Source organism: Stegostoma tigrinum, chromosome 3 (assembly GCF_030684315.1).
Source record: "Stegostoma tigrinum isolate sSteTig4 chromosome 3, sSteTig4.hap1, whole genome shotgun sequence".
Lineage (NCBI taxonomy): Eukaryota > Metazoa > Chordata > Chondrichthyes > Orectolobiformes > Stegostomatidae > Stegostoma > Stegostoma tigrinum.
This window is the reverse complement of record NC_081356.1, coordinates 64,396,581-64,408,864: the sequence shown is the minus strand read 5'-3', so window position 1 is coordinate 64,408,864 and position 12,284 is coordinate 64,396,581. Positions and strand designations below refer to the sequence as shown.

General features: G+C 40.2%; 1 protein-coding gene across 2 annotated transcripts in view; it reads right to left on the bottom strand.

The window, feature by feature from the left end:
• LOC125450837 (guanine nucleotide-binding protein subunit alpha-14) overlaps positions 1-12,284 on the bottom strand; it is a 137,146-nt gene that overhangs the window by 30,149 nt on the left and 94,713 nt on the right. For both annotated transcript variants that reach the window (XM_048527155.1, XM_048527156.2), the window contains exon 3: positions 3,790-3,944. In XM_048527155.1, coding sequence (XP_048383112.1) covers positions 3,790-3,944 — 155 coding nt within the window. The remainder of the gene's footprint in view (positions 1-3,789; positions 3,945-12,284) is intronic.

The following is a 12,284-nucleotide window of genomic DNA, read 5'->3' as shown; positions in this document are numbered from 1 at the left end:
TAAATGAGCTAAAATCTGGAAGACAGTTGGAATAGGCAAAATATTTGCAGCGTTTGTTAAAAACATATTAAACACGGGCATTTTGGGCTTTTCTAAGTCGTGCAAAGAGACTTAGTTACTATGAATGGCAGAGCACTTGATGTAGACAATAGTAATCACCCAAATAAGGAAGCTAAAACCAATATTCTGATTTTCATTCAATTGATGGGATGATCCATCCACTGATTTTTATGCTGACATATGTGGAAAACAGTGAGTGAAGGGGTACAGAATTACGGCGGAGATGATTAGTATGGACGCCAAGGGACCAAGAGGAACAACAGAAGCATGCAGCATTCTAAGATTACGTAAATGCAGTTTAAAATGCTGTCAAGTAGGTTTGTTTTGTAGATTTTGAGAAAACATTTGATCAATTTCTCTGGGTTGAACTTAGATTGTATTATCAACATTAGAAGAGACTGCAGAGATAGATCATTTACATAAATCTATGAAAAGGGGACAAATTGCAACAGTAAGAGTAGCCAAGAGTTAGAGCAATGCATAAAAGGAAGGTGAGTTCAACAAGGAAAATTGATCATCTTGGGGTCCTTATTAATATCTTGAAATAAGTAACGCTCAAAGCAGCATTTGAAGTCACAGATTTTAGTGTTAAGATTAGAGGCAAGATCTGTGGATGACACAAATGTTACAAACACAGAAGGAGGGTTACAAGAACTAATAGATTGACTATTAACAGCAAGCATGGACTTTGGAATGTAAGTGAACATAGCTAAAGTGACGCACGTCACAAAAATCAAAAGAAATATTGAGATTTTCATAGAAGGAAAAGATCTAGAGCAGGTACAATAATTCAAGTATTTAGGAAGCATAATATTTGCATATCGAAGGTGCACAATAGAAATAGTTTGATAATTTGAATTTTTAAAAGAAGTAGTTGGGTTTTTGCTTCAGTTCAGAAGTCAGAAAGTCAGCTGCAAAAGTCACCTCAATCCAGGAAGCCATGTATACTAAGTGCGTGGCTAGATATCTCTGCTGTTAATTAATGAAACATTTGCACTGCTTAGTTTATGACTGAAACGTGCGCAAAATATTAGCTTGTCACATTGACCTTATTGCACAGAACAGAATGAAAAATGGCAATACACCAGTCAAAGTACGTACCTGCACATGTGAAAATATGGGAGCCAGCTCCTAAATAAAGCTAATCAATTGTGTTATACCGGGGGAGAAAATCCCAACAGCTTTAATCAATGGTTCATGATACTGATATTTAAAGCAAATGGAGAGTTTCAAGATCACAATAACAACCAAGGAATTAAACTCCTACCACATTGCTTCTGGACAAGATTATAACAGTCATGCACCAAGGACAGAGAAAGACAAAGGAAATCCAGAGATCAGTTCAAATTCACCCATGAACAAAGCTCCACAGGTTTCATCCTTTTAAGATAATTTCAGTACAAGAAACATCAGTGAGGCCAATGCAAAGTAAAGATTGTAGTCATCGGTCTAGAGAAAGCTGATAACCAGGTGCACGGGAAACTTTGGAGATGTGCCTGAATCTGCAGACATCCCAAGAAGTTCAAATGACCATTACAGGCCATATACAAGGAGTGTAAAACAACAGTAAAAGAACAGCATGGGTGAATGAGAACTTTGAAGCCTAAGTTGAACTGAACCAAAAATTAGCACAGAATGTATTGTTCTTGCCAGTTGTCATGAATATACTGGACAACATGAGATAGAAGTGGAATGGCTAATGATGCTTGCAGATGATAATGAGTTAGGTGATGGATGTACTATGAACGTTTGCCAGTGGAGAACACTGGAAGACAGTGGAAGATGATAAGTAGACTCAAACTTAATTTATGGGCTGTCCACCATCAGTATGATGGCATAAAAATAAAACGAAGAGTTGGAGAAAGTAAGTACATTAGTATCACATCATTTCCTTCCCTTAATGTGGCTGGACTATTAATTAATAGCTCAAGGTTAATATTCTGGGGTTATGGTTTCAAGTCCCACCATGGCAGATGGTAAAGTTTGAACTCAGTTTAAAAGGAAATCTAGATAAAAAGCTGGTGACCGCACACCGCTGTCAATTGTCATAAAAATCCATCTAGTTCATGAGTATCCTTTAGGGATGGAAATTTGCCACCAATACCCAGTCTGGCCAACATGCGATTCCAGATCCACAGTAACGTAGTTGAGTCTCAAAAGCCCTCTGAGCAATTATGTAACAAATGCTGACCTATCTAGAAACACTACATGCCATAAATGAATAAAACCTGCAATCAGTCCTAGCAAAAGATTAAGTGTGGAGATCGAAATTGAGCAATGGATCAGCTCTGGTTGGAGTACCTGCAAGAAGTGCAGTGGAGTATTGCATGACAGAGAAGTTTTGAAACTGAATTTAAAATCCTTAAGGCCATTGTGAGATCACCCTTGCTATATGGTGTAGATATTTGAGTGACATCGAAAGTAGTGAAAGACTGCTTGGACACTAACGTAAAGTGGATGCTGAGATGGGTATGTGGAGTAACAGGAAAGGATAAAGGAAATATCAGAGACAAGCACATCATGAGGTCTGTGAAGTTTGTGGAAGCAATGGAGTAAGTAACCAAAAAAAGACAGAAATAGTTCTATCATCTGCAGCAGAGAGCGTAGAAACACAACAAAAGATGAGTGATGGAGATGGTACTACCAGGAAGAAAATGATAAAGGCCTAAAACCAGATGAAGTGATGCATTGTTTAGAGACTTGAACATACTGGGACTGGAATAGAAATGGGCAAAACACAGGGAATACTTGTGGAAGGTGATCAAACAATATTGTGGCAACACCAAGTAAAACTGGAGACATAAGAGAAACAGCACAGTGACTCCGTGGTTAGCGCTGCTGCTTCATAAACCCCAGTCCCTGGCACTGATTCCACCCTCAGGTGACTGTGTGGAGTTTGCACATTCTCCCCATGACTGCGTGGGATTCCTCCAGGTCCTCCAGTTTCCTCCCACAGTCTGAAGATGTGCAGATTAGGTGGATTAGTCATGTTAAATTGCCCATAGTATCCAGGATGTGCAGGCTAGGTGGATTAGCCATGGGAAATGCAGGGTTACAGCGTTAGGGAAGGGGATGGAGTGCTCTTCAGAGGGTCAGTGTGGACTCAATGGGCTGAATGACCTGTTTCCACATTGATGGGATTCTAATCAAGATGGCAATGACAAACAAGATGACAATGAACTTTTATGGAAGATGATGACATAGGACAATGGAAAAGAAACACATGTTGAAAGATGGAAATGGAAATTGGTGACATGGATCTCACCAGTATCATACCATTTAGGTTTCATCCATACTACAGAACGTGCGAGGAAGGTACTTCTTCAGATTTTATTTTGCCATGCCCTGTTTTAGACTTGTGATGCAGGGTACATTACAGAGAAGAATTTAAAAAGAAGAGCTGTATTTAAATGAAACCACATGGTCTCTTATAAAAGACAAATTCCTGGGCAACGTGCAAGATTAACATTATCTCTCATCCTCCTTGATAAGTTTAGCTGCTAGAATAGAATTGAAATATATGATACTCATGCAAGATGGAGTTCTGAAATGCAGGAAAAGGAATAATATACATTTTGTGATGCCACACAGAAACACCAATTCCCAAAGGTCCAAATATAAAAATTAATTTGTATTACGGTCTCAGGGTTCTGCTAAATGCTGGTGGTCGAAAGATGGGAGAGTGTAGAAAACTTAAAGCCAATAGTTTAGAACAAATTTCATACTTACTATTTGGCAGAATCAGACAATTGATACTCTCTACGTCTGTCGTAGCACTCCTGGATGCCAGGATCACTCCATAATTTCTTTATTGCTTCAACACATTTTTGCTCAAACGTGACTACTTTATCTACCTCCACTTCTCGGACCATATTTGCATTGTCCTATTGAAAAATAATTAAGGTATTTAAAAGTCTTGTCATATTCACGTTCAAAATCATTAACTAAAAAGAAGGAATTTTTAAAATCTTCAAGCATCTTCATGGAAACTTACCTGATACGCATAAATTCTATTTGGCTGCTCATTGCTTTTAATGGAACACATCAAGTTCAGGAAATGTCAAGCGCTGAGCAGGTGTTTTCTTTAAATAACTATTCCCTCTAATGGATTAGCTTATCAGTGCATAACTACACATTTATCACGGCAACATTTTAATTCTGGGCACATGAAGGTTTGGCCAAGAGGTTTTTTTTAAATTCATATCATGTGAATGAGTCCAATCATTTCAAACATAAAACGCGGATGATGATGATGATGATGATAAAAGATAACAAAAAAGACAGGCAGATAATGAAAAATGATAATGAAAAAGATCTGACCAGCTTTGAAGATTTTCTAGAACAATGCTGAAAATAGGCATCTAAAATTCTGTTTTCAATATTCTTCATCCATAACTTCACTTTGTAACAGAATAAATTTCACCACAGTATGTGACACATTCTATAAGGAGATAATAACAAAAATATTGAGACTTCTTGGAATCATAATGGGGAGGCAGTGGCAACATGTTATGGAGGCATGTCTGAATTCCAGCACAGCAGATAGCTGAATGTGAATTCAATAAAAATCTAAAATTAAAAGTCCTGTGATGATTTATGATGGTTTTGTGCTCATCATTAAAATCCATCATATTCACAAATGCACTCTAGCAAAGGAAATCTTCCATCCTTACTGTTGCGAATTTGTCCAAGTATGGTAGGTTGTCATTTTAAGACATAATGATCCCATCATTGGCCATTTTGGGCAAGAAACAGCTTAGTCTAACCTTTCTGCCTATACAGTAAACATTTCCTTAATAAAGGTCTTGCTATTAACACTTCTGCTTCTTAGTATTCTTGGAACGTAACACTCATTGTCTGGAAACCCAACCTAAAGCAACGTCTTTGACTTTTAACTATCCTGGTACAGGGGTTAACAAACTATTCAGTTGTACCAACTGTTAAAACATTCAAACTAAGAACGAAACCAGGCAGATCATGTGGAAATGGCAACAGCAAACTCAACCTTTTCAACCCTGCAAAATCCTTGTTACTAAAATCCAAGGCTTGTACCAAAGTTGAGAGAGCTGTCTCAGACAAATCAAGCAAAAGCCTGATGTATTCACAGATCCATTGTTTACAGACAATATCACAGAAATACAATCACCATCTCTAGATGTGCCCTATCCAACCATGAGGCCAGGACCAGCAGGAGCTGCCAGCACATTGGCATACCGAAGGCAGAGAGTTGCCCAGGAAATTCTCAAAATTGCCTGAGATTCCCATGGAGTATGGCATCAGGTCAAATATGGGCAAGAAAACCTCCTGCCAATCACATTTCCCAATGAATATCCCCTCATCACTTAGAGGAAACATCACCACTGGCAAGGACACAACGTACTCTGGGTGGAAGACTTTCATATCTATTACCAAGAATGCCTTGACAGCTACTACCAACCATGTCAGGTCCTCAAGAACTTTGCTACTAGACCAGAGCAGCAGAATGATGTGAGAACCAAAAAGGGAAAAACAGACTTGATTTCATCCTCACCAGTGACTGGAGTCCATTCTGTCCCTGATAGTACAGACAAGAGTAACCACCGTACACCCCTTGTGCGGACAATATCCAGTTCTTCACACTAAAACTCAATCACGTTGTGTGGCACTATCATAGTGCTACATGGGATTGACGTTTAATAGGTTTAGTAACTCAAGATTGGGCATCTAAGGCGCATTGTGGGCTATTAAATGAACTGTACTCAAATGCAACCTGCAATCTTGTGGCCCAGTGTATCCCCCACTCAATCATTATCAAGCCACAGGATCAACCCTGTTCAATAGTGAGTGCAGGAGGGCATGCCAGGCGCAATAACCGTAACTAAAATTGAGGTATCAATCTGGTGAAGCTACAAAACCATACTACTTGTGTGCCAAACACTTCTAAGGGAAAGGCAACAGACATGGCTAAGCAATTCCACAACAAACAGATCCAGTCTGAGCACCACAGTCCTGCCGCATCCAACCATGAATGGTGATGAACATTTAACTTACTCAAAGAGACGACTCCACAAATATCGCCATCCTCAATGCTGGTGGAGCCCAGCCATCAATGCAAAAGACTAGGCTGAAGCATCTGAACCAATCTTCAGCCAGAAATCGAGTGAATGATTCATCTTGGTCTTCTCCTGAGGTCTCAGGGCAAAATAAACACCAGTCTGTCTTCAGCCAAATCGAGTTCAGTCCACATATCATGAAATGACTGAAGGCACTGGATACTGCAAACACTGTGGCCCTCACAACATTCCGGCAATAGAAATGAAGGCATATGTTCTCAAACTTCAAGCACATCTAGCTCTTCCAGTACAGACAGAACACTGGCATCTACCTGACATCATGGAAATTTGTCCATGTATGCTGTGTACTGAAGAAGTAGAGCAAATCCAACCCAGCCTATTCCGTTGTCACTTATCAATGAAGTAAAGGAAGGTATCATCAACAGTGTTATCAAGCAGTATCTGCTTAACAACCTCCTCAGTGACACCCAGTTTGGATTCCACCAGAGCCACTCAACTCCTGATCTCATTACAACCTTTGTTCAAGCATGGACAAAAGAAATGAATTCCAGAGGTCATGTGACAGTGAAAGCCCTTGACAAAGTCCACATTTGACCAACTGTAACAAAAAGGAGCTGCAGCAAAACCAGACTCAACAAGAATGAAGGGAGAACTCTCTGCTGGTTGGAGTCATACCTGACACAAAGGGTCATGGATGTGATTGTGGAGTTATGACAGCAACAGGACCTCACTGCAGGAGTTCTACAGAAAAGTGCCCTAAACTCATTCATTTTCAATTACTTCAATGACTTCCCTCCATCATGCAGTCAGAAGTGGGGATGCTCACAAATGAGGAGATATTCAGCATTGTTGACTCTCAGACAATGAAAAATACCCATGCAACAACACATGCAGCAAGATCACGTGGGAAGTAACATCTGTGTCACAGAAGTTACCAGCCAATGATCATCTTTATCAGCAGCGAATGTAAATATCATTCCTTGATAGTCAATGGAATTTCCATTGCTAAATCCCAAGCACTATCATTTGGAGATTACATCTGACCAGAAATTGGACCAGACTAGTCATGTAAATATCGTGACAAAATGCTGGTGAAACTCAAGTCTGCCAGCATCTATGGAGACAGAAACATAATTAATGTTATGAATCGGATATGATTCTTCTTTAGTAGTAGCCTGCTAGGTTTCTCAAGGACTTTGAGATTGCGTTTCAGATTTTCAGCATCCATTGTACTTTGTTTTCCTATAAATATTGCAGCTATAAAGGCAGGTTGGAGCCTAGAAATCATGCAAAAAGTAACTCATCTCCTGACTCCCCAGATACAACCCACTTGCCTCGATGAGTGCAGCTCTAAACAACACTCAAGAAACTTGACTCCATCCAGGACAAAAGTCCACCTGACCATTTTTTGATGTGGTGCCACTCACCTCCTTCATCACCAGAGCTCAGCTGCAGCAATGTGTACCATTTTCAAATTGGACTGTAGAAACGCATTAGTGCTCTTTTGACAGCACCTTCTAAACACATAACATCCTCCATCAGAAAGAAAATGAACAGTAGATACATGGAAATACTGCCACCTGCAAGTTGCTCTCGAAGCCACTTATCATCCTGATTTGGAAACATACCACTGTTCCTTCAGTGTTGCCGAATGGAAGTCTTGGAACTCTCTTCGAACTGCATTGTGTGTTGACCTTCAGCAAAACGGACTGCACCGATCAAGGCGGCAGCCCACCACAAATTCTCAATGGCAACTAGGAACAGGCAACAAATGTGGGTCATGTCCCATGGCTAAGTTTTTTTAAAAACATTCACATCCATTGATCTCTGCAGTATATTTTTGAGATCTCAACTTTCAAAAGCAAACTCACTGCGAATACTGCTGGCTATCTTTGTAATCCACTTAATGTTAAGTTAAAGATTCCAAAGTTAAATTATTCTTTATTGAATACAAAAAAATTGCTAATGATATTAGCAAATATGAAGAAATGAAGAACATAGAAAAGCAAATAAGGTTATCAAAATTAGAACAAATAGAACAGTTAAAAGTTGATTGACAATGTTTGTCAGTGCAATAAAAACTGCAATTTCAATCCTGTTGTGAACTGTTAATGTTTAAAGACAGATCTGAACATCCAATGACTAACTGAAAAGAATTATGTTCTGGGATTTCATGTTTTCAATCAAAAATGTCTACTTTGCATGGAGGGAAATTCAACACAGCAAGAACTACTACTTTAAACTGTATCTTATAAAGACTAAGGCTATAAACTTAACTCTAGTTTATCCTTCATCCCTCCATTACACAAGAATATTAAAGATTCAATCAAATTTCCTACAAACAAGCAAAAAGGTATGCCACAGCCCTTTTGGAAGTCAAATTGACTGCTCCATTCAATCACTTCCAACTATTCTCCGAAGGTAAGAAATCTAACAGATATCTTTCCATATGATTTTCGGTGAGCAAACCTCCAGATCCTCTTCAAAACCTATGGACTTCTCAGCTCAAAGTTGCTTTCCCTCAAATTCTCCAAGCTGCCTGTTGATATTCACCATGGACTCTCCTAGGTTTCTAGTAAGTAGGCAAAGTCCAGTGCCAAAACTGAGATATTTCTGGCTGATCCCAAACGCCAAGAAATATTGGATTGTACAGTACAGAATCAAGCAAGTGCTTTGAATGAAACAAAGTACGGGAAGGTACACTATAAGCATGCTGTAAATTCACACTGGAGACATTAGAGACACCGTCTAAAACTTAGTTAAAGATATAGCTTTTAAGAAACAGCTTTAAAAAGGAGCATCTTTCAAAAAGGAGAAAAGTGAGGTGCAAAGGCTAGGGAGGGAACCCAGTGTCTTGGAGGCATATGCACCACTGAGGTAAATTAAAATTGATACTGAAGAGTCCTGAAATTCCTGAGCTCAGATGAGGTATTTGTGAAGCTAGAAGCAAATCAGAGATAGGGATATCATGGGAAGCTACAGAGGAACATGTTGAATTGTAAGCTGAAGTATAAAACAACTTTTGAGTGGAGGCGTGCATGGAATTGGATAACGTCGTTCCAGCAACAGACTGCCTTTGTGATTGCGTGGACAAATAGCCAGAATTTCAACTTAGATTCAAAAACTTTGACAGGTGACTGCTACAACATTTGTGGCAGTCTACAAAGAAAATGCTATCCCAATATTTAATTGGGGATGATTTCTGTTCATGCATTATAGGATATCAGAGAAGCAATCTGATAATTTTGCAACAGTGGAAATGTTGTTGGGAGATTGTGGTGAGGGGACCAAGGACAGACCCTTGAGGGACACAAGAGTTAATGGTGCAAGTGTTGGGAGAGAAGTCATTCCATGTGACATTCTAGCTACTACTCTTCAGTCACTACCAACATCTTCCCATAGTGGTCTAAACTACCTAAATATATATGTCACCTGTTCAAAAATCAGGCTTTTCTTACCTCATGTGGCTGTCAACTTGCTCATCCAGTCAGTGTGTTTGACTGCAGATGTTTCATCACTCTGCGAGGTAATATCGTCAGTGCGCCTCTGGTGAAACACTGGTGTTCTGCCCCACTTGTTACTTATACGCATCAGTTTGCTGGGGTGGTGGGCATCTCTTCCTGGTCTGTTTTTCAGTGGTTTATATATTGAGTCCTGTTCAATGAATTTGTTGATGGAGTTCCAGTTGGAATGCCAGGTCCCTAAGAACTCCCTGGCATGTCTTTGCTTGGCTTATGCTGTTATAAATATGTTGGCCCATTACCATCTAAACTCTTCCTAATCATATGCCCACCCAGACGCCCTTTACATATTGTTATTATACCAATCACCGTCACTTTCCCTGGCAGCTCATTTCATACACGCACCATCCTCGGAGTTAGCAAAATGCCATATTAGGTCCCTCTTACATTTTTCTTCTCTCACCTCCAGATCAGATATTAGGGTTTTATCCGCTTTTATATGTTTTAAGACATCCTGGGGAAAAGACCTTGGCTATTCACCCTATCCATGCTCCTCATGATTTTATAAACTTCTATAAAGTCACCCCCTCAGCTTCCGATGCTCCAGCGAAAATAACCCAACCCATTCAGCATCTCCCTATAGCTCAGAACTTCCAATCCCAACAACAGCCTTGTAAATCCGCTGAACCCTTTCAAGTTTCACAACATCCTTCCTATAGCAGAGAGACCAGAACTGCGGTGTTCCAAAAGTGACCTAACCAATGTCCTGAACAGCCTCACATGACTTCCCAATTCTTCTACTCAGTGCACTGACCAATAAAGGTAAGCATACCAAATGCCTTCTGGACTATCCTATCTACCCAAGGATTCCACTCTCAAGGAACTATGAACCAGCACTCCAAGGTCTTTGTTCAGCAACACCTCCCCATGCCTTACCATTAAGTTCTGCCCTGAATTGCCTTTCCAAAATGCTGAATCTCACTTATCTAAATTAAAATCCGTCTGCCACATGTTGGCCCATTGACGAATCTGATCAAGATCCCACCGTACTCCAAAATAATCATCTTCGCTGCCCACTACACCGCCAATGTTGGTGTCATCTGCAAACTTACTAACCACATCTCCTATGTTCACAGTCAAATCATTTATACAAATGACAAAAAGCAGTAGACCCAGCACCAATCATTGCAGCACACCAGGAGTCACAGGCCTCCAGTCTGGAAATCAACCTCCACCACGATCCTCTATCTTCTACCTTTGAGCCAATTTTCCCTGTATTCCATGAGATCTAACCTTGCTAATCAATCTGCCATGAGGAACCTTGGTGAATGCCTTACCTGAAGTCCACACTCTGCCCTCCTCATCATCTTCGTTACTTCTTGCAAAAAAAAACTCATGTAAGTTGGTGAGACACCGTTGCCCGTGACTATTTCTAATCTGTCCTTGTCTTTCAAAATACATGTAAATCCTGTCATTCAGGTCTCTCTCCACCCCACTGACAACTTGTCCACCACTGATGTCAGGCTCACCAGATGGCAGTTCCCTGGCTTTTCCTTACCACCTTCCCTAAATAGCAGCACCAGGTAAGCGAACCTGCAGTCTTCTGGCACCTCACCAATGGGTATCAGTGATATAAATATTTCGGCAAGGAGCTTAGTAATGACTTCCCTGGCTTCCCACACAGTTCAATGGTACACCTGATCAGATATTAGGGTTTTATCCGCTTTTATATGTTTTAAGACATCCAGTTCCTTCTACTCTGTAATACGGACATTTCTCAAGATGTCACTACTTACTTCCCCACATTCTTTATCTTCCATATCCTTCTCCTCAGTAAACACTGATGCAAAATACTCATTTAGTATCTTCCTCATCTCCTGTGGTTCCACGTGTAGGCGACCTTGCTGATTTAAAGGGCCTTATTCTCTCCCTAGTTACCCTTTTATCCTTAAATGTATTTGTAGACTCCCTTTGGATTCTGCTTGAAGGAGAAAAGTGCGTTGGATAGGTGCGAATGGGAAATTTCACACTAGGTTGAGCCAACTGAGAGCATAGCCACCAATAGTGAAGCAATTATAATTGATAATGCAGGAGGAGTATATCAGTTTTCAGCTACACTGAACAATAATTTTCACTCCACTCACCTCCCCTAAAGTAAAAGCCTTCATTTTGGGAAGGTGTATAGATCCTATCAACGCCTCCCTCTGTGTGGGACATTAAATTAGTCGTTGTTCTAATCACATGCAGCTACCATACCCTCATTACATTTTTAAATACATTGATGACTGTGTGTTACACTGTTCCCTGTTCATGCCCAGAAAAATAAGAACTTTGCTTTTAATTTTCACTTGTGCCCCTTCAGGTGGTCTATCTTCAATTCAATACACTGATTCCCAGAATGGCAGGACCAATGAATGAAGAGTAATTGGATCAGTTAGGGCCATTGGGAGTAGTGATCTCATACAACCTTATAAAATTCTAAGAGGACTAGTTAAGGTAGATGCAGGAAGGATGATGACCAATAGAATGTTACTAGATCCTTGCTACCCCAAAGCATGGACACCCTCCCACAGCTAGTGTTACTGAACACGATAGGATTCAATCCCACACAAGCAGTTGTAAATATATGCTATGATGGTTTGAAAACCAAGGGCACCAGCATCAAGAGGGCGGCTGACACCTGCCCATTAGGCGTTCAACTTGCAGGCTT